This window comes from Oryctolagus cuniculus, chromosome 6 (genome assembly GCF_964237555.1).
Source record: "Oryctolagus cuniculus chromosome 6, mOryCun1.1, whole genome shotgun sequence".
Classification (NCBI taxonomy): domain Eukaryota; kingdom Metazoa; phylum Chordata; class Mammalia; order Lagomorpha; family Leporidae; genus Oryctolagus; species Oryctolagus cuniculus.
The window spans coordinates 23,831,714-23,854,146 of NC_091437.1; the positions used below are offsets into that span (position 1 = coordinate 23,831,714).

The 22,433-nt window shown below is 58.3% G+C and overlaps 1 protein-coding gene across 4 annotated transcripts in view; it reads left to right on the plus strand.

Moving 5' to 3' along the window:
* Positions 1–6,598: 6,598 nt before the first annotated feature.
* SLC25A48 (solute carrier family 25 member 48) overlaps positions 6,599–22,433 on the plus strand; it is a 49,560-nt gene continuing 33,725 nt past the window's right edge. The window contains exons 1-3 of one of the 4 annotated variants that reach the window (XM_051843408.2): positions 6,599–6,925; positions 12,945–12,988; positions 21,489–21,560. In XM_051843408.2, coding sequence (XP_051699368.1) covers positions 6,880–6,925; positions 12,945–12,988; positions 21,489–21,560 — 162 coding nt within the window. In that variant the 5' untranslated portion in view covers positions 6,599–6,879. The remainder of the gene's footprint in view (positions 6,926–12,944; positions 12,989–21,488; positions 21,561–22,433) is intronic. The other 3 variants (XM_070076121.1, XM_051843409.2, XM_051843410.2) reach the window with 3 other exon arrangements.

Here is a 22,433-nt window from a genome sequence, read left to right on the forward strand (position 1 = left end):
CCGGCCGCCTCTACTCTTCCACGGTCAGGCCCAGTGTGAGGTTCCCGCTGTCCCCTAGCCCTGCAGCTGGCGTCTGAAGGCAGCAGGATGGAGGAGAGTCACCGCCCGTTCCTGACCAGCGCTGCCACCTCCTCGGCCTCCAGGCAGTGTAGCTCCCAGGGGGCACGGGCAGGTGCAGAGCACAGCTTCTAGATGCGACCTGGCGCTTTCCCAGGTGTCTTCTCCCACAAATGATCCATAACTGCAGCTCTCCCCAGCCTGGCCTCCTGGTCCCCTGGCCTGCCCACCCTGCCCTGCACTCGGCAGCAGCTCATGGACCTGTTATCTGGCCTCGGCCACCAGGAGCCGGTCAGGGAAGAAGGGATGGAGGGCAGCCCAGGGCACCAGGACGGCACTTGGGGAAGGCTGATGACCGAGCTGCCTGCCCTGGAGCCCCGGGAGCCCCAAGACCATGCTCCATTTGGCCAGCGTTAACCTTGCCTTGCTGACAGTGGAGAAACCAAGGCAGAGAAGTTGGGACGCTTACCAGAGGGGCAGAAAGGGGGCAGCGGCCTTTGGAAAAGTAGTTTCCATTTCTGAGTCTTGGCCAGAGGCCAGTGCTCACTCACAAGCTTGTGTCCTGGGCTTGGACAGCAGGATGAACCCATAATCCTTCCCTGCTGGCTGTGTGGCTTTGGAGAAATTGCTTAGCCTCTCTAAGCCTCATTCTCCTCCCCTGAAAATGGAGAACTGCCTTGCATGGTCAGTGCGGTGGTCTAAGTGGAGTGCACGGCCTGGCAGCTCGGAGCCCTGAGGTGCAAGAGCCCTGGCCAGCGTGGCTCCACTGAATCAAGGCAGGTGCAGGGGTGGGGCCGGCAGGGGGTGCATATCTCCGTGGCAGTGCCCTCCCTGCTGAGAAACTCAGACCAGTCCCCCTTCAGGGGTTCACCCTGGCACCCTCGGGCTCCCATCTGAGCCTCCTGAAGCAGCACCTCGTTCATTGCCCAAGAGTATGCTGAGCCTGCTTCTCCCAGGAGAATGGGCCAGGAAACACCCCCAGGAACAGCCAAGCCCGGCTCACCCAGCCCAGCGCCAAGTGCTGTGCGGCAGCGCCCTCTTCTGGCACGTCCGGGTACGACGCCACAGCTGCACCGCGGATTCCCAGGCCCCTATGGACAGCACGGAAGAGGGAAGCCTCCCTCCCTCCCAAAAGACAGAGGACGAAATCGAGGCCTAGATTTTCCCAGGAGCCTCAGCGCCAGGCTACTCTGCCCCTCCTGTTGCAGCCTCTAGCTTGTCTCCTGTCAGCACCACACTGGACAGGTGGTGGGTCACCTGCAGCCTGAGCAGGCCCTGACCCCCCCTTCTCCTAGAGATGTCAATCAGCAAAGGAGTCCCGCTGCCCACGACAGGTGCACGCGGCGCCTCCAACATCACATATGCCCTTTTCCTTCCCGCAGCCACAGGGGGAGCAGGGGCAGTTGGACCGGGAGTGGCTGGCCCCGGACCCCCGTCGCTGTGGGAGGTCTGAGTCTGCTTCCTGAGAACTTTGGTGGCAGGATTGGAACCTGGGGGAAGGACTGCCAGCTGCCTGGGGGCCAGGGCAGGAATAAAGCAGCGGGAACCGCAGCGTGTGCCGGCCGTGCAGTCACTTAGTCACACCCAGCCGCCAGCAGCTGCTGCCCGCCTCTGCACAGTAGAGCCCAGGAAAGTGGCAGCGGACACATGCCCCAGATCCTGCCCCCCTGGAGCAGGCAGCCAGTGCACAGGGACTGTGCAATCCGGCCCCGGGCTGCAGGAAGAAGCAGGAGTGCCTCGAGAGAGGCCTAGGCCTTGCAGGGGGTCTGGAGAGGATGTCTCAGCTTAGAGGGGCAAAGGGAGAAGGCGCTGCCAGCAGTGACCATCACCTGTGCAAAGGCCCTGGGGCAGAAGCTGGGCGTTTGTGAGCTCTGGGGAAGGCCCAAGGAGAAGCCCCCTTCTCAGGACTCAAGTGGTGGCCTCTTCAGCCCAGCTTGCATCTGGGCTGCCTGTTTGGCTGCCAGCTGTGGGCAGGCCCTTCAGACTCTGCCCTGTGGCCGCCCCATAGAAGGCCCAGCTGACTGACAGCTAACCGGGCTCTACAAGTCCGATGTCCTATTCTCAGTGGGCCTACAGCCTGGGAGGCCAAGAGCAGGGGTAGCTACAACATATATGCAGAATATTCCAGATGCGCATCTGTGTGCCAGCAGACCTAGCATAGATGGGGAGGGGAGTGCTTCAGAGATGGGACAGCCGGGTGGGGCCTCGCAGAAGTAGAGGGCAGGGTTAGGCAGTGGGGAGGGGCAGGCGTCCCTGCAAGGGAGCAGCACACACATGGTTGTCCAGGGGCAGAGAACTGGGGTGCTGGGGTGTGAGAAGGGAAAAGGCAGTCAGACCCAGGCCCACAGACCTGGGCATGCCAGCCTGGCGTGTGGAATCCATTCCCAAGGCCACGCCAAGTCTCCACACAGAGGAGGGCAGGAGCGGGTTTGCAGTTTCAGAAGGTCAGAGTGCAGCAGCCAGAGGGTGGCCATTGGCCTGGGGCAGAAGGACCCCGGGGCTCTGCCCACCATCCTCAACGAAGGCTGGATGTTGGGGTCACAGAGAAGGCAGAGCCTCAGGACTCCACGGCTGGTGAGCCGAGGCCTCGCGAGACACAGGAGCAGCAGATGACGAGCAGGGCTCTGGGCTGGGTTGAAGCCCACATCTCAGGGTGGGGGGCTGGAGGAGGAGCCCTGCGGGGAGTGCACCATACACAGGATTCATCAAGCAGTGCTGACGTAGACCTGGGGCCTTCCAGGTGGAGGTGCCGGGGAGAGGCGAAGTTGTAGGCTCAGCAGTGAGGCACGGGGCTGGGGAGGGTCCCAAGGAATCCCGTGTCGAAGGATGCAGGAGGCGAGAAGGCAGCAGCAGAGGGGGGCAGGAGGCGAGGGCAGGCCCCTCCCCACAGCGGCTGGCTCAGGAGTGGCAGTGGCACAGGGAGGATCGTGCCTCAGCTAAGAGTGGGGCTGGGGAGGTGAGAACCATGGGACTGGGTGGACTCGGGGTGCAGCCCCGAGACCGCAGTCTGGGGAGCCTTCCGCGACAGCCTCCGGGCTCCCCACACCGTCTCCTCTCTCACGCAGACCTGCCCAAAGCGGAGGCTGCACCCCCAGGTGCTGCTGCCCGAAGGCCCCAGCGCTCCGTGCCTTGGTTTCCTTGCCTAGGTGGTGCTTGCCAGCTGCCGGGCTCTGTCCCAGGGCAAATGCAGAAGTGAATGACAGCCCCACCGTCACCAGCTCTGCTCCCCAGGGCCAGCATCATGCTGGGTCCCACGGCGCGGGGAGTTCTCCAGACCTATCCCGCGGAGCCGCTGCTGCACCTCGAGCTCTCCCCTAGCTCCGGCATGTCTGGGGAGCGGGTTCAGCGAGTCTCTCTGCAAAGGAGCCCCAGCCTCTGCTCTTGCAGCTGTCCAAGAGGTGCTTGCTGAGCCAGGAGGCCACCCGGGCTGCCAGGGGCTCTGTCTGCCAGCTCAGGACCTCCCAAGGGGCACTGCCACAGGACCACGGGGCTCATAGTCTGTCTGCACCGCTCAGGGACCCTGGCAAAGAGCAGGCTCTGGGCATTGGGCATTGGCAGGCATCCCCCTGTGGACTTGCTCCCTGTGGACTTGCTCCAACAGGGTTCCCTGAAAGGCCACTCCTGGGGTACCCTTCCATTCTCCTAACTGTACTGGGCACAGACCCCGGGACGGGCAGGTGCAGCTACTCCAAAACCCAGCCTGAGTGGGTCACTATGTGCGCAGGGAGTTGAGCTCGGGACTGGGATGTGAGGCTCCCACTGCTTTGCCGGGCTGCACAAGGCCCCCGCCCCCACCCCCACGCTGGCCTTGGCCTGCAGCTCCATCCTGCCTGACCCTCAGCACTGCTCCCCAGCCCCCGTACCCGCACACAGGGCACTCTCTTTGTGCCAAGAAGGGAGGGAGAGGGGGGCACAGGTGATCTGGTTCTGCCCTCGGTGGGCCTTTTGGATGATGGGACACAGATGCGACGTGGACAAGAGTGTGCCCACCAGAGGCCCCTTCCTCCTGACCACAGCCCTTACATCCTTGCCACCCATGGGGTGTCTCGGTGGGAGCCCTGCTGGAAACTCTCAGAGTGCCAGACAATGTCTCACATGCTCCCAGGGGACAACGCCTCCATGTAGAGGCCCTCGTGGGTATGGGAGTCCTGCCGGGGGCTGGCTGGCTGCCGGGCCCACTCACAGAACCAGGGCCAGGGCTGAGCCAGGTCCTAAGAGTTAGACATGATTCCTGACTTTCAGGTGTCTGAGCACAGGACACCACATGGGACACGCTGGGCTGGCCAGAGACATCACCGTGCAGGGGTGGGCTGGGGAGAGGAGTCCCCCACGGATTGGAATCAGCACTGTCTCTCTGGGCACTGACCCAGTGCCGTCTCAGGAGGGGTGGCTGGATAAGAAGGGGCAGGTGCAGTCTCTAGGTTGTCACTGTTGCCTGGTGGCTGTGGGATGACACTGTTAGACTTGCACCTGTTGAGCCTCAGTTTCCCCTGTGGACCCGGGGTGTGTCAGCCAGGACCTGTTCCTAGGTGCGGTGTAAGCCTCCACGCCTGTGGCTTCTGTGTTTGAGGATGGGACAGCCTCGCATCCGCAGTGTGGGGAGGAGGGGCGGGGCTACCTCTGTGCTGAGTGTGCAGAGACCTTGTCTCCTCGTACTGGCAGCTTGTGACCTGGCAGCGGCCTGTGGCAGTGTTGTAAGTAACCTGGGGGTGACTGGGAAGCAGGGGAGCAGGGTGTGGGTTGTATGCAAACACCAACCCACTGTGTGGGGTCTTGGGCACCCACACGTTTGGTCGTTCTGGAGTAAAACCTCTCCTCCCACCAGATATGGAATGAGGACCGCGTAGAGAACTGTGCGGTCAGCCTGGGCAAGTGTGAAATGCACAGGACAGGCCCGTGTGGTGCACACTCCAGGCAGGAGTCGAAGTTGTAGCCCAGAGTGGTATTTCTTCTCCTTCTTTGAAACCTCAGATTTTCTCTTAAGGCTTTCAATGGCTTGGATGAGGCCCACCTGGGTTATCAAGGGTGCTCGCCTTAGCTTGAGGTCAGCTGATTAGGGGTGTTAATTACGTGTACAAAACACCTTGTTGACAACACCCCAGGGAGTACTTGGCTGAGTCCCTGGTACCGCAGCCCTGCCGGGTACACACGGAAAGCTGACCGTCGGGGAGCTGGCACTGGCAGGTGCCGTGAGGACTTGGGAGCATGCCGGTGAGGCCCGCGGCACAGACCCTGGACTTGTGAGGGCACTCAGGCCTCCATGTGCTTGTCGGGAGTGCGTGGTGCTCGTGCTTTGGAGCAGGGTTGGGGGTGGCGAGGAGAGTTTTAGCCGCTCTGAGAAAACAGGGTTTGGGACCCACATCTGTGCTGAATCCTGGGGGCGCTCTCAGGGTGTCCTGGGGTCGAGGGGAGGTTGAGGTACCAGTGGTTTCTGGCAGCTGCACAGCCAGGCGAGCCTTCGACAGGCCCAGTGTGCTACCCGGCCGCCGAACGTGGCCATGCTGGCAGTTCTTGAAGGCCTCATCCCTGGGAAGGCCTGGCCAGGCAGGTTGACAGTTTTTAGGGCTCTGGGAATTCCCCGCTGGCCAGGGCGGCTCTTGGCAGCTCCATGTGGGGTTTCAGTTCTCAGCCCTTCACTGGGGCCACCGATCCGTCCTCGGACAGCTAATCCTAAACCACGGCAACTTCTGTCGTCTCACTGGGGCCAGTTTTCACACACCACACACACCAGCATAAACCACCACCGGTGAGGATTTGCAGCGGAACGGCTCCAGGCCCCTTCTCCCGCCCCCAGGATCCCGGAACCTGGGGACGCTCAGTGCATAACCCACACACAGCCTCATCTCTCCAAGGCCTGACACCGAATGCGTCGTCAGCGGACCGGAAGGACTGTTGTACCGCACTGCTTAGGGAATTTTCACGGCAAGTCCGTGCTGGCTCAGTACAGACCCCATTATTTCCCCCAAGTGTGCTCGATCCACAGTCGGGTGAATCCTCAGGTGTGGGGACACAGAGGACAGCTATGACCGCTGATTTGCATAGGTCAAATGGGCTGAGCAGTACCCTCCCACACACACACACAGAGTGCCCAGAGGGGGTAAGCCCAGGTCCAGGGACAGGCACGGCAGCTGTACTAGTGGCTAATGTTTGCTTAGAGCTGTCTCCGGGGCTGGCCGATTTTTCCACGTGTTGTTTCAATGATTCCTTAAGAGGTGAGGTTCTTAACCCAGAGCAGTGGAGGGTGAGGCAGGTGGGAGTCTGCAGGGCAGGGCCCCGAGTGCCCTGTGTATTCACAGCCAGGTTTCCACCGCTTCTATCAGCTCCTCGAGAATGATGAGCTGATGGTCACAGCCGGTGCAGGCTGGCATCGCACTCTAATGGTAGGCGTGTCTTCAGGTAAATAATCCTGTTCCAGAAACTCTTCCTGACCTTGGATAAAGCCTCTCCCCTCCCCGACTCTGGTAATGAACTTTGCAAAAATGTCCCTGAAGTCACAGCCAGCCTCCTCCCCCCACCCCCAAGCGGTGTGGGCAGTCACAGGCGAGGGCTGGCACTTCGGCTGAGGCCAGGGCTACGCTGCCGGGCCCTCCTGCCCCGGCGCCCTCCTCCTGCCGAGTTGCTGCGCCTTTAAGGTCCACTGGGGGCGTGATGTCAGCAGCCGGGGGCACTTGGAGAGGTGACTAGGGACCGGGTTTAGAATAAACCTGCTGGGTGCGCTCCCAGTCTGCTCCTTGCTCGTCGCCGCCGGCCATGCGCCGCGGACCCTGAGTGGACACTGCCCGGGCTCTGGGAGGGCGAGCGCCGCCCCGCGCCGCCCCGGCCATGGGCAGCTTCCAGCTGGAAGACTTCGCGGCGGGCTGGGTCGGGGGTGAGTGTCTCCTGGGACCTGGGAACCGAGGGCGCCCGCCGGCTGTTCGCACCCAGGGCTCAGGGCTTGGAAACTTGCCCCCCCCCCCCCCCCCCCCCGTGCACTCCCGCGACTTCCCGGGCGGCCCCGCAAGTTCCTACCTGACGCCCGAGCGACGCCCGAGCGACACCCGCGGGCTCCGCAGCGCTTCGCCCCGGGCTTGGCACTTGCCTGGAAGGGAAGACCGGAGGGCCTGGGTTCGGTAATGATTAAACTGCCCGCCCCCGCTGCAGTCAGGGCAACCTCCCGACACGGGGGACTTGGCTCGAAGGAACTTGTGTGAGGGTGGCACTTGGGTGGGGGCCCCAGGGCGCAGGCTCTGTGCACAGAGCATCGAGCCAGGCTCCAGCCGATGCCAGCTGTCAGAGCCCGGCTTCCTCTGCCGCCGCCCCGCCTCCCCTACCGGATCCTCCCGCTGCCGCTCCGTTTCTCTTGGTGGAGTTGGGCTGGGACTTTCCAAGTTGTTTGCTTACTGTCATAAAAGGATCTTTCTCTTTTAAGCCATATAAACTGAGTATCCCACAAGAGATCTGGGTACATGCAGCCCCTCCCCAAAGAGCCTGAGGTCCAGGCACCTCCCCTTGGTGACCAGAGCCCCCTGCCTGGCGCCTTCCGGAACGCGGGTGGCTCTTTTTGTGGCAGAGATCGGTGGAATAGGTTTTTGCCTTGAGACAGAGGAGTTGGGTACACAGAGCAGCAAGGTGTAACGGGGAGGAGCGTCCATCAGAACGGGTGAGCACCTCTGCAGACAGAATCAGAGTGCCTGGCGGTCCGACTGGGGGAAGCAGGGTGACGTGGTTGGATGAAGAGAATGCCCCTGACGGGCCAGGTGTGCATCTCAGGAGAGAGCCAAGAGCTCAGTCTGTATTGACAGGGCTGAGAAGGGCGTGGGGTCCAGTTCTTGCCGCTCTTTCTCCTTCCTGCCACCGACAAGTAGGCGAAATTCCTCGTGTTCTCAGACTGGGCAGCCCACCTGGCAGAGGAGATGCCCCTGGGGTGCTTCCCGCAGCAGAAGGCAGTGAGGAATTTTTTTTTAAGACTTATTTTATTTGAGAGGCAGAGTTAGGGAGAGGGAAGGTGGGGGGGGGTGGGGGTGGGCGGCGGATCTGGTTCACTTCCCAAATGGCTGTAACTGCCAGAGCTGGGCCAATTTGAAGCTGGGAGCCAGGAGCTTTTTCTGGGTCTCCCACATGGGTGCAGGGACTCAAGCAGTTAGGCCATCTTCTGCTGCTTTCCCAGGCCCTCAGCAAAGAGCTGGATTGGAAGTGGAGCAGCCTGGACTCGAACCAGCGCCCATGTGGGATGCTGGCGCTGCAGGTGGTGACTTTACCCACTATCCCGCAGCGCCGGCCCTGGCTGTGAAGATTTTATTGCCCAGTGTTATGAGACAGTAGCCCCTAAACTGCTGGGCAGAGAGGATTCTCACGGGGAGCTTTCCCTGGGGTGTGAGGGTGGGAGGCTGGGACCACCTGTACAGTTCCTGGGCTGGGCAGGGCTTTGTCAGGTGAGATCCCAGGCTGCTCCCCAGGCTGTGGGAGACTTCGTGACCCTTAGGCCCCTCACACACACACACACACACAGGGCCATTTCTCACTTCCTACCTAACAGCCTCACCTGTGCACAAGGCTCCCTAGCATTCCCGGGCTCTTTGGCGGGACAGTCCTTTAGCATTTAGAGGGGCAGGAGGGCAAGGGCACCTCTTGGCTCTGCTGTCCCTCAAGCGACCAGAGCAGCTTCAGGGGGGCTGCAGGTGGCTTGCAGGGCTATGGGTAGCCCCAAACGTGTGACTGCAGGATTTCCCAAGCCAGCACCCTGGCAAGCAGGGGCATGGCCTTCTCTGAGTAAGTCCATGTTAGCACACCTGTAGAAAAATGATTATCTGAAAAGCATAGTAAGACCTTCCCGCCACTGGTTCACTCTAACTGCTTATAAGAGCTAGGCATAAGCCAGGAGCCCAGACCTCCAGCTAGGTCTCCCACATGGATGGCAGGAACCAAGTATTTGCACTATCGCCTGTTACCTCCCAGGGTGCATCTTAGCAGGAAGCTGGATCAGCAGCGGAGTAGCTAGGTGTTGAACCCAGGAGCTGTTATATGAGCGGCAAGCTTCCTAAGCATTGTATTCACCACTGCACCAAATGGCTGTCCATATGTGTATTTCTACATCAACTTTAGCAGTTTATTTTACATATTACAACACTGACCCATTTCAAGTGCACAGTTTTCAAGTGGTTTTTAGCAACCTCAGCAAGTGGTGTGAGTAAATGGGTTTCAGAGCATTTTCCCTCCACGGTGAGATCCCACAGCTCACTGACAATGCTGCTGCTGGCTCCTTGTCACCGAGACAACCACCCAGCTCCTGTCTGGAAGTGTGCCTTTCCTGGATATTTTCCACCCATGGGATTCCTCTGTGTGAGGTCTCTTGGGTCTGTTGATATGTATCTTGTTAGTATAACAACCCCAGGGAGGTGGGTCCTACTGCATATCCATTTTGCAGATGGGGAAATCAAGATGCAGAGATGAATCTTGCATGGGCACTAGGCTCTATCTCTTTAACCCCCACACTGGGCCAAGACTGTTGCCTTTCTTAACCACCTTGCATGACATAGACCTCACTGTTCAGTGCTGCAGGTTGCATTTACACGTCTCTGAGCTCGTGTGGTCTGGACACCACCGATCTGATGTTCCCGTTTTAAAAAGTTCTCAAATGCTCGGCTTTCACGTGGCAGGGCCACTGAGTGAGCAGGGAGCTGTGGGCCCATTGCTGAGGCCACTGTGCTGGAATGAGCACCAAAGCCTTGCTACCCTCCTTCAGCCTGTGTCCCTGCAAGTAGGGGGGTGGGAGGGCGGGCTCGGCCTCCAGGATGCAATGGCTGCTGCTGCCTGCAGCTCTCTGCCTTTGCCCAACACAGTGGAAAGAAGGAGGTGAAAGAGGACAGGAGGCCTGGAACAAAGGAACGGTTGTTCTGGGATCGGCTGGCGTCCCTGCAAATATCTGATATTCCAGGCCCCCTTCCCGACCTTACTTGGTTAAGTCACCTGTAGCAGCAGAGGCATCTCCCTCAGCATAACTGGGCCAGGGAATCTGGCTTTGAGTAACAGCTTCTGTTTCTTTTGTTTTTCTTTTCTTTTTTTTAGATTTATTTATTTATTTACTTGAAAGTCAGAGTTAAAGAGAGAAGGAAAGACAGAGAGAGAGAGAGAGAGAGAGGTCTTCCATCTGCTGGTTCACTCCCCAGTTGGCCACAATGGGTGGAGCTGGGCTGATCCGAAGCCAGGAGCCAGGAGCCAGGAGCTTCCTCTGGGTCTCCCACGTGGGTGCAGGGTCCCAAGACTTGGGCCATCTTCTACTGCTTTCCCAGACCACAGCAGAGAGCTGGGTTGGAAGTGGAGCAGCTGGGACTAGAGCCGGTGCCCATATGGGATTTTGGCACTGCGGGTGGCGGCTTTACCCACTATGCCATAGCACCGGCCCACAGCTTCTGTTTCAACAGGAGCTTCACCTGGGGCCTCTGGGCAGCCTTGCCTCCCTCCAGGTGGCACATGCCTGGGAGCATGGCGGGGGGCGGGCATCTTCCCGTAAGGAGATCCATTGGCTGTCACTTTTCCAAGGGGGACTTCTTTAAAAAGCATTCAGCAGTGGCACATCTGTGTCTGAGCGTCCTCTGGGCGTCCGGCCGTCTGCCAGGTGCAGCCGTGCCTTCATTCTCACAATGGAAACTGGGGGAGCAGCTGCTGTCATCCCTCCACCTGCTGCAAAGGAGGCACAGGCGAGTAAGCTGAAGGGAACCGAAAGGTTTCTGGGTTTTCGCTCCACATCTTCTCTTCCTTTTGATTTGAAATTCTCATCTAATACAATTAGCCGTCTTAATGTTTGCAATTCAGGGGCCTTTTGTTCATTTGCTATGGTGGTCAACTGTCTCTCTCTCTAGTACCAAAACATGCTCCTCGTGACTCTTAGAGTGAATTAAGATGGAGATCCAGCCTCAAGAGTCCTTGACAAAAACCAGAAGTGACCTTGACTTTGCTTGATTTGCAAAGACAAGTGAAACTTGAGCTATTTCTTGGAAGTGCCTATATTAATGGAAACAGAACTTGAGTCCAGCCAATCAGATGTTAATAGACCTGTAGCTTGGGACTTTAGACCCAATGAGGCAGGGTGTACCTGCTACCAATAACAGGCAGCCGTGAGCCGCAAGGCAGCATCTCAGCCCCCCTCAAGGGACCATGGAGACGGTGAGCTGTACCAGCCCCAGAACTGTGCTCTCCAGGTTTCTGTAGCTAAACTCTAGTGTTTGCACAACAAGGGGATTACCTCCCAGATTTCTCAGAACACGTCCCTGTGGTGGAGTGGTGCACGGCTGTGTTTTCTTCCTTTACGCCTGGTTCCGTCCTGTGCAAGCCTCAGTCGCGTGTCCTGAGTGGAGCTCCTGCAACACTTCTGCTCTGGCCCCCCCTGACCTACGGATCCTTGTGGGCTCTGATCAACTCTCCAGCATTCATCGTGCTTGAGTTTAATATTTAATATGATCCTGTACTCATTAAACCCTCCCTCCCATCACCCCTGCCTTCTGCCCTGGCAGCCGCTAGTCTGGTTTCTGATTAGTGGATTTACCCATCCTGGATAACTCACAGGAGTGGGATTCTACAGCAGTCGCCTTTTGTGTCCGGCCCTTTTAATTTAGTATAAGGCTTTGCGGCTCGTTCGTGTCGCAGCATGGATCAGTAAGTTCCTTTTTATAGCTCAATAATATTCCATTGCATATTGTACCCAGTTTCTTTACCATGCATCAGTGGGTGGACATTTGGATTTTTTTTTTGCACTTTTTTCTGTTGTGACCTTGAACATGTATGCACATACTCTTGTTTGTGTACCTGTCCTCAATTCTTGGGTGTCTACCAAGGAGCAGAGTTGCTGGGCTGTGAGTGATTCTGTGTTTAACTGTTTTGAGGGGAAGGTTTTCCCCATTGGTGAAAGTTCCAGTTTTGTAAATCCATGCTCAAATGTGTTAGTTTCCCTTTTTATTTTTTTAAATCTGCCCATCCTAGTGGGTGTGAAAGGGACTTGAATTGTGATTTTTATTTAAATAAGTTTTTTTTTAAAGTTAGAGTGTGTTTTTTCACTCTTGATATTTGCCTGTGTTAAAATATTTTAATATTTTTCCCATTCTATGTTTGTAGTGACTTTCTTTTTCTAAAAATAATAATTTATGTATTTGAAGATTAGGGGGAAAGAGAGAAAATGAGAGAGAATAGATCTTCTATATGCTGATTTACTTCCCAAGTGCCCACAACAGCCAGCGCTAGGTCAGACGGAAGCCAGGAGCAGGTATTCAGTCTAGGTCTCCCATGTGTGGGCCCGGGAGACCTCACACCTGCCAGGGTGTGCACTACCAGGAAGCCGGGGTAGGACCCAGACCGAGGCACTCTGACCTGGGATGTGGGTGTCCCAAGCAGTGGCTTAACCGGCAGCACTACCACCTCTACCCCTGTGTTCACTTTCTTGTGTTCCTTTGATGTACAAAGCTTTTAAGTTTTGTGAAGTCTGAGTTCTCTGTTTTTCATATGTCCCCGGAGTCATATCTAAGGGTTCACTGAGGATTTTTCCCTGTGTTTTAGTCTAAGAGTTTTGTAGTTTATCTCACGGATGCCTCTGATCTGTTTGGTATAATTTTTGTATATGCCGTGGAGTGTGTGTGTATTGGGGGGGATCTAACCACATTCTTTTGCCTGTGAGTACCCCATGTCCCAGCACCTTTCCTCCCTTTTTTGGGGGACCCTTGCTGTTGAGGTAGGCCCCAGGGTCGACTCCCTGCTTCCTGCCTTCCTTGGTGCCTGAGCCAGCACCTAGCACACAGGAGGGCTCCTCTGGTGACAGACTGCTGATGCACAGGCCTGATCCCTCTGTCCTGCCCCAGGAGCCAGCTGGTGCAAACGGAGGGTCCAGGGCTGAGTGACCAAGTTCTCTTCTCGATCCACAGGTGCCGCCAGCGTCATCGTCGGTTACCCTCTGGACACAGTCAAGGTACCAGGGCCATCCTTCCCATGCCTCTGGGCCTGTGTCTGCTGTTGCTGATCCTCTGGGAGTCTCCAGAGGATCTCACTCCAGGGCACTGGCTCCAATGGTTTGGTTTTAGTGACCCACCCCTGCCTGCAGCCTTTCATGAGTTGGTGGGGGAGGGGCTGGGGCCCTGGTGAGCAGTGTCTGCCAAGTCCCCGTGCAGCTGAGCGATCGGGAAAGACTTCAAGGGTTGGATCTAAAGCTTTAGGCAATTACAAAGCTATGCCAGGCACAGGGGACAGCATGGGCAAAGGCCAGCATGGCCCGTTCTGTTGGTGCCTCAAGTTCCTGGGGGCGGCTGTGGGTCAGAGTCGAGGACAGGCAGGTCAGGATGTCAGGTTAGGGCTGCAGACCAGACTTGGCAGTGGTAACCCATTTCAATGTGATGAGCCACGTGGGGCTGGGGGACCACCAGGATGGGCAGGGCAGGCACATCCTGGACTTGGGATGCTCCCTCAAAAGGGAAGGGGCTTGTCCCTGGTCACACAAGTTAGGAGCTGGGGAGTAAGATGCAAAGGGGGGCTCTCTGCGACTGCCTCCCCCGCCCCGCCCCCGCCACCTGAGCCAGTAGGACTCAGAGCCTCGCCTGGGGAGCGTGGCCATACATAGGACCTCCCCACCCTGACTTCCTGAAGTTCTGCCTCCCCATGTGCCCATGAAGCTCTGGGCTCTTCTGTTGCGTGCTCTGACTCCCTCCCCTTCCCCCACCCCTCCCCTCAGGGAGATGGCCCCTCCTAGGGCAGAGCTCACGTACTCTCTCCTTAGCCTACCTGCCTCAGATATTTAAAGAAATGCTTCAGGTGGTAATGAGGGCTTCTGGGGTCCCCAGAAACCCAAGGGGGGTGGCAGGCAGAGTCCAGTGGCTAGAGAGATGCTGGCAGATCTCCGCCCGGGGATGCTGCAGGCTTCTGTTTTAGGAGGGAGGAGAAAGAGATGCAGAGTTCAGGGCTCTCCAGATCTCAGTGCCCCAAAGTGGACTTGGCCCTCGGGCCAGCCTGCCTCACTGGTCAGTGCCCAAGGCATGATGTTGTTGCTGGCCTGGAACCCCTGGGGAGCAGGCCCACAATCCTCCCACCACGGTGTAGGTCCTCCAGGCTAGGCCTTGCCCTTGGCCAGCTCAAATCCTCTTCTGGTTAGGTTGAAGCTGCCAAGAACTGTGCCTTCTGCTTGGGCTGCCTGGAATTCAGAACAGAGGGTGTTGGAGGCTCCCGGGGCTAAGGGACGGGAGAGGCCTGACTTGAGAGAGGGTTGTGGCTGCTCTGGATGCCAAGGCTGGGGCCACCCTGGTCAGCTGGCTGCCTGGGCACAAGAGCCAGTGAAAGCTGGGGTGCTGGCATGCAGGGAGCACTTGCAGAGAGAGGGAGCACTCTCAGGCCCTCACTAGGTCCAGGCCCTGTGGCCATTTTCACAAGCTGTGGGGACTTTAGCAAACACGTACAGTAATTGCAAGGAAGTAGTTTGGAACCGCAGGTTTACAAAGGCTGAAACCACAGTTACTGCCATCCCGACACAGATGCAGGAGTCCATCACTCACTGAGCACCTACTGTGTGCACTGCACAAAGCCAGGCTACCTCATGTGTGGGTCGGTCCTTATGGTTGGTGAATTCAGTGTGTTTTAGATTCAGCTAGTGTGAGGATTTTTCAGGAGGGCTGCAAATGGGTGGGAATCCCTCAGCCATCGAGGGCTCTGTGGCAGGGCTTCTGGAGTCTGTGGGTGCTGGCCCTGTTCCCACACTTACTGCTGGGGCCAGGGGTCGAGGCTTTGGGGAGTGCCAGCCAGGCAGGGGCAGCAGGCAGCCTTGGCCCCCAGGAGGGTGTGCTTGCTCTGCAGAGGGCCGGTCCTCATGAGTTGCAGAACCAGTAGCCTCCTGGGAGGAGTTCCGTGAAGGAGCTGATTTGCAGGACCCCATGCAACACCAGCCATGTGGTGTGTCCCCGAGGAGGAAGAGGTGAGGGGTTGGCTGGGCTGGGTGAGAAGCCTTCTGACTGGGTGTATTAGGGACCCTCTGCTTATCTGCCTGGCACCTCCCATTAGCGGTCCTTGGGCACAGGTGCTTTTAGGCCACTGATGGGAGGTAATTAGGGAACACAGGGCATGCATGAGGCGTTACAGGCAGTGGTGGAAGCCAGGGCCCTAATAGCACAGGTGATGATGTTAGCAGTGGCTGCGGCGTCTCTGAATGGGAGGGTCAGCAATGGCCTCTCCGCATGGGTGGTGGCCAAGTTGAGACTTAGATGATGTGGAGGAGCCAGATGGGGAGTTCAGGACTGGGGTGAGAGGCTGATAGGGGAGGGACATGGTGGCAAAGGCCCGAGCCCATGAAGAGGCCTCCAGGTCAGTTCTCACAGCAGACAAAGGACCAATGTGAATGCAGTGAGGTGTGCATGGGGTGTGGTGTGGGTGCTGTGAGAAGCCTGGGATGCCTGCCCCACCCAGGTTCTCATGCTCAGAGCCCACCAAGGAGGTCTCTGCAGCGAGTTCATGTCTGGAGTGGACTGACCAGGCTCTCGAGGCTTCCTAGAGGTAGCATACGTGCTAGGCACTCACCAGGACGCTCAGAGCCACGCCTGGCTCCGGGACACCTTTGCCACCTCTGTGGCAGCTGTGGATGACCACTGAGCCCTCTCTGCCCACTGCAAGGGCTACCATTGCCCTATTGGTGGCCTCTGACCGCCCCTAGTGAGCACACAGGGTCACCCGGAGCTGGTTACAGCCCTGGGTGAGTACCTGCTGAGGCTGTCCTGAAGTCTGCCCAGCACAGGGCACCTGCTGGGACCCTGGGGAGGCTTGGAAGACTCCAGTGCTGTCCTTGGAGCTGTTCCTGGCTTCCCCGCCCTCCCAAAGTCACCTAACTCGTTTGTGGTGTGTCCCACCCAGGGCTCACGTGACAAATAGACACACCAGGGTGTGACGCAGTGTGTGAAGCAGTGTGGCTGAGCCAGGAGGTAGGCTCTGGGTGTGAGCCTATTGTTTGCAGGAAATTCAGCAGGACAGTCCCAAGCCCTGGCTTTCAGGATAGACGTAAGACAGGAGGGTTGTTCCTGGGACACACCGGTAGACACACTAACTCAATAGCAGCAATGTTTAGGAACATTTTTTTTTTTAACTATTTGAAGGTCAGAGTTAGAGGGAGAGTTCCACCTGCTGCTTCACTCCCCAGATGGCCTCAGAGGCCAGCACTGGGCCAGGCGGAAGCCAGGAGCCATGAGCTGCACCCAGGTCTCCCAGGTGGGTGGCAGGGGCCCAAGCACTTGGGCCATCTGCTGCTACCTTCCCAGGCCTTTAGCAAGGATCTGGACTGGAAGTAGAGCGGCAGAGTCATGAACTGGTATCCATATGGGATGCAGTGCCAGCCCCATGAACATCATTCTGTATCAATTAAGTTTTTCTCTTCTTGTGATCCAACTAGCTGGATTTTAGCCACTTGGAGAGTGAGTTTGAGGTTCCCCAAATTCAGTGGTATGGACATGTTTCTCTTGGGATTCTGGGGGTCCCTTAGAGACATAGCCATTCCCGACGTGGCCTCCTGGATTGACTGACAAGGGGGCAGCCTGACCCAGTCCTCCATGGTGTCCTGTGGTGGGCCCAGGGCTGAGGTGCCCCGGTGAGTCGGTACCACAGCAGCGTCATTGACTTGGGTGCGAAGGATGTAACTTCAAGGAAGCGGGCAGGGGAGGGGTCAGATTCGCTTCCTTGGATCAATGCAGCAAACGGTGAGAACCCTGGTGGCTTGACGGAGCAGAAACGTGTTCCTTCCCCAGCTCCAAGATCAGGAGTTCAAAGTCAAGGTATTGGCTGCTGCCAGAGGCCGGGAGGGGGGCAGCATCCTGTGGCTGCGGGCGACCCTGGCTCTGCAGCTACTGTGGCTCTGTCGCTCCAGCCTCCGCCTCCGTCTTCATGTGGCCTTTCCAGCTGCCTCTCCGTGTGCATAATCTCCCTCTCCTTTCTCAGGACACCAGTCGTTGGATTTCTGAGGCTCAGTCTAGCCACTGGGCATCCCTGACCTGCCCGGGCCCAGGCTGGGCCCTGTTGCACCTACAGCAGCCTCCTCCCTTCCTTTCCATTGACATTTTCTCTCGGACACTGAGCCTGACAAAGGCCTGGGCAAGTCCCAGTGCCCAGAAGTGCAGTGCTGGCCTCGCTGCCCATTCTCCACAGCATTAGCCTCGCTCCTGGGCCGTCGGGAGGTTGTTCATGGAGAAGCCAAGGGCAGAGCAGTGAGCCACAGGATCCCATCCTGACAAGCTGACGCACTGGGGGCAGGGAGGCAGGGGGCGGCTTGCCCCAGGTCCCTGCAGAGGCTTGGTGGTGGAAGGGCCCAGCGACCAGGGCCTGGGCTACTCATCAGATCAAAGGTTCCTTTCCCTGCCCTCTGCTTCCTGGCTGCTCAGGGGCATGGAGCCGGCCTGAGGCTTCCCGCCCAGCTGCCGGCATGGCTGGTGCCTGTGGGCATGACGGTGCCTGATGGGCAGCATGTTTTCTGGTTAAGGTTCTGTTGCCGGTCCAGGCTGCGTGGGCAGGCTTAGGGGTGCCCGCCCCCCGACCATGAACACCCCAGTGGGGCTCCTCCCTTGTCCCATGCCAGGCTGCCCCTGATGGCCCAGTCCACCCAGGGCATGGCCTCCTCTGCCAGGTGGCCCACCCCTCAGCACCTAGCTTCTTGGCTCTCACACCCTGCCACAGAGCACCCATGCCCTCTCTCTGAGGTCCCGAGAGCTTCAAACAGGAGGGAGGACTGTGAAGTAGAGGAGCATGCGCTCACTGTGCCGTGGTGCGGAGGCCATGGCTCTGGGCTGAGTGTTCCGTGCAGGGCCGTGGTCTCCAAGGCGTGCCCTGCACACCCAGAGCCTGGAGCTTCTGGCACCCTGTAAGGAGCCAGGCATGGGTGAGAGACCCGAGAACATGCTGCACAGTCGTCCCTGGGTGTCCTTGCATCAGCTTTCAAAACCCACAGGTGTTCCAGCGCCTTATCTGAACAGCACATCCCACCATCTCTGGGTCACTACTGGCACCTGACGCAGTGGGTGCTGTGCAAACGGCTGTCAGACTGGGTTGTCCAGGTGATAAAGACTAGGAAAAAGATCTCCATGTTAAGTACAGACACAGTTTAAAAACATATTTTCCACACATTCGTTGAATGCATGGTGGTTGGACCCCTGAGGGTAGAGGGCTGATGGGCACGGACAGAGTCTCAGAATCAGAACTCAGGCAGGACACCTTCCTGCTCGATGGTCAGATGCAGCTCAGCCTTGAGGCAGGTCTGTGTGTGGTGCTTAGTGTGGGTCACACGTGGAACCCAGGCAGCGATGTCTCCTCGTATCATGCTTGGCAGGAAGTGGAGCCCAAGATCCAGGCATGTCTTACCGTGTCCTTGAGTCTACAGCACTAGGAGAGATGAGCAAAGGCACAGAGGGGCCCTTCAGTTTTCCAGGCCCCAGACGAGGGCTTGGAGCACCCTCAATGCTGAGTCGGCCCCAGATGAGGGCTTGGAGCACCCTCAACGCCGAGTCGGCCCCAGACGCCCCCCAGCTGGCGGGTGTTGGACGAGTGCTGCTTCACGCAGCTGCTGAAGCTGGCCGCAGCCAGCCCACTGGGCTGCCTTGTACAGTGTTCGGTGAGTACCTGCCATCCGCCAGACTCTGCACAGGTCAGCTCCGGACGGCAACTTGGGCTGCTTTGCCTTTGATCTCATTGCTTCCTTAGGACAGAGATCAGCACCAGTCTCGTGGTGTGTGTGGCCACCAGGGACCTGGGGAGGGAAAGCCCCGAGTGTGAACTGGAGCAGGAGTTCCAGGATGCGAGTATGGTTGGCAGAATAACGGCCACCAGGTGTGTCCATGTCTGGGCCTCAGGAGCTCCTGAGTGTCACCACGTCACAGCAGATGTGAGATGCAGAGGTGGCCCCGGAGTGTCCAGGAGGATCCGGAATGCACTCACGAGGGTCCTTATTCGAGGATGTGGATTTCCCTCTGAAGAAGAGGAGGAAGCAAAGCGAGAGCTGCAGCGGGGATTGGAAAGGAGAGGCGACGCGGGGCCAGGCCTCAAGGGGAGAGGACGGACGTCCAGGGCCTGAGAGGCCAGGAAACGGTTGTCGCCTGGAACCTCTGGCAGGAGCACGGCCCCGCAGGTGCCTGAGTGTCAGCCATTGGAGCCCGCTCTGGTTTTCTGGCTGCTAGAACCGCGTGAGGATGAGCTTGTGTTGTTGGAAGCCGCTTTGGCAGCAGTAGGAAAGCCGTCCAGGGCGTCGGTTTCCTTGATCTGCAGAATGAAGGCTGGGGCCCTTGCCTCACAGCCTCCAGGCGCATCCTCAAGGAGAGTTCTCCGAGATGCCCAGTGTGCAGCTAGTGCCTGCTCAGCGCCGGCTCTCGTGATCGGGGCCCAGCTGTGGGCCTCAGGGCCAGGCTGGCACTCGGCACATCTGGCAGACCGTTCCTCCAGGGTTTGAGAGGACTCTGGTCCAGGTTTTGCCCTTGGGTTGAGTTCCCCCTTGAGTGACTGACCGCTCCACCTTCTTCGTGGGAACTTGGCCTGTCCAGGAGGCATCCGTTCTGTGGAGTCAGCGCCCAGAGCCAGGCCGGGCAGAGGCAGGGCCAGCAGCGGAAGGCGCTGGGCCTCAGCGCAGCCTCAGATGGGGCAAGGAGAGAGAGAGGCTTGCTCCCCTCCGCCACGTCCCCTGGCCCATGTCATTGTCCCATTCGGGGGTCATGGAGGCCCAGTGCCCAGTCTGGCAGGCCCGAGGTAGCCTGTGGTTGTGTTTAACAAGCAGATGGTGGAGGCCCAGTGTCCAGTCTGCTGCCACTTCTGGGGACCCTTCCCCACTGCCCAGCCCTCCTCCTCAGCTAGTTGTCCCCACAGCACTTGTCATGACCTGACACACGTGGTTACCTGGGAGTCACTGGGCATCGGCTGTCTCTTCCAGCCCCACTGGACTGGAAGATGCCCCTCTTCATGTTCTGTGCCAGGCTCCCTGAGACGGGAAAAATGCAGCATACAATAATGCAGGCACTTGGCAGGTAGGAGTTGAATGAGTCAATAAATACAATTCTCTCATCATAGATTACACCACCGGCTGCAGGTTGTATATGCAAGGATGGTTGATGGGAGGAGTCTTCGCCAACTCTCAGCTCTGCTCTTAGCCATGGCCATCAGTGTGGGCTTTAACCTGTGTGTCATGTTGAAGCTTTCTGATTAAGAGAGCGTATTCCCACAGTCATAATAATTTTTAAACTCTGTAAGCTAAAAGTTGTGCAAGTAGCAACATACAAGTAATAACATTTATTGTAGGAGATTTGGGAAATGGAGCAAAGCTGCGTGAGGGAGGCCGCCGCGGTGAGGCCGTGGTACCGGTGCCGTCTGTTCTGCCAGCGCCTTCTCTGTGTGTGTAGGGAGTGGAGCTTGGGTGGTTTGGGTGAAGCGACCTGCTCCCCTGGGCTCCTCCTACACACTGGGCGCTGTGGAGACGGGGTGCTCTCAGGCTCCTTCCTGCACGGGCACGGCAGGTGCTGGGTGCAGAGAGAGTGTTTTCATGGGCTGCCCATGAGACGGGGAGGTGGGGGCTCTGGGCTCTCCCATGGGTTGATTCAGAACTCTTGTGTCTGTCGGGGGCTGCTCCTGCTCCCGAGGCCAGGTCTTCACCGTGCAGAGGGGCCACTGCGCCTGTTCTGGGCTTAGCCCTGCAGACAAGCGGGAAATAAAACAGGTGGCCTGCCCCAGTGGGCCATGCAGCACCAGCCCCACAGTAACAAGCGGGTCAGACCCTTGCAGCGTTACGCTAAGCCCAACAAGGGAGTGGCTGTGGAAGGGCCTCCTGGGACTCAGGGGTGGACAGCCAGGGCGAGGGCTGGAGGGAGGGAAGAACTGATGCTGAGGGTCTCGGCAGGTGCTCTGCAGTGAGCACGGAGGGCAGCACACAGGGTAGGGAGGGGCTCAGGTGCACCTGTTGGCCTGCTGAGCACAGGTGTGGTATGACATATATTCTCGCTGTGACGGGAGTTTCCGGAGGCCTTTCAACAGCAGGGCATGGTTGCACTCACATTTGTGGAGAGAGAGGCCAGATGGTTGTCCATGGAGGGGTGAGGGACAAGGGCTGGGGCGGTGGTTCTTGGGGGAGAAGCACAGGTCTTCCTATGGGGAGGCTGGGCAGAGTGACAGACAGCAGGTGGGCAGAGCTAAGGTCAGCTCTGTCCTGGAGAGGCTGCAGTCGGGCGCCATCAGCAGCGTTGTGTCTGCCCCGCTGGCTGGCCTGGGCCCTCGCTCAGGCTCAGCGGGCCTCTATGAGCTGAGCAGGTCTGAACGGGAGGCAGTGCTAGGGGAGGATGGTGCACCAGCAAGGCCAGCACTGGCACCTCGGCCTCCTACCTGGCTGCTTCCCTCTGGCCAGGGCCCTCCCGGCTCTGGGCACCTTTGTGGGCAGTGAGGATGGGAGCAATGCCTGAGCTACATACCCTTGCCTCTCTCCGCAGACTCGCCTACAGGCCGGCGTCGGCTACAGGGGCACCCTCCACTGCATCCGCACAGTGTACAGCAGGGAGAGCGTAAGTGTCCCTGAGGCTCGGGTGGGCGGGCCAGGGCCTGCGGGCACCTCCCCGGGGCTGGGGACGTGGCTGCGGCCCCATGGTCCTTCCTGCTTTCTGTCTTTGGCTGAATTTCCCTTCTCGTTGTTAGGAAAGGGGGCAGGAAATAGAGGGGAGGCAGTGTACGAATCTAGAGCCGGACTGAATTTATTCAGATAAAATGAATTCCTAGACGTGGGTGACCAACTGCTGGTGTGCACATTGATGGAACACGTGGCAGAAGGCCTGGACCCTAGGGCCAGGCCTTCATATATTTTAGGAGGGCTAGGAGTTGGGGTGGGGGTAGGGGGAGCAGGCAGGGTTAATTCCTGGAACTAGTCTTTCAGGTGGCCACGCGGGGCCTTGGGAACCTGGGAAAGAACGTGGTGTTGTATTCAAGGGCAAGGAATAAATTCCAGTGTTTATTTATCTTTTGGGCAATGAGTGAGAATGGCTAAGGCTTGTGTCTTTGTTCCATCAGTCATCTCATACCATACTTCAAGCCTTAACGTGTTATCCGGACCAGCTCCATCCTAGCATGGACCCTGGGGCTTGGAAACTTCTGCAGGCACCGTGGGTTTTTTCCCAGAGAGAGTGAGGCTGGCACCAGGGCCTGGTTCAGCTCTCTAGATGGGCTCATTGGAAATCAGGGCGAGCCCTGCGGACTTGGTGTTCCGAGTGCTCTTGCAGTTCCTCTGTGCCCTGTAAGGTGGCCACTGAGTCTCGTGTTGGGCACACATTCCCAGGGTGCCCGCCAGCTGGCCCATCCTGGGGCATGTCTCTGAGACACAGCAGCTCCTGGCTGAGGTACTCTGATAGGGAGAAAGATCCTGAAGCAGGCAGTGCACATGTGTG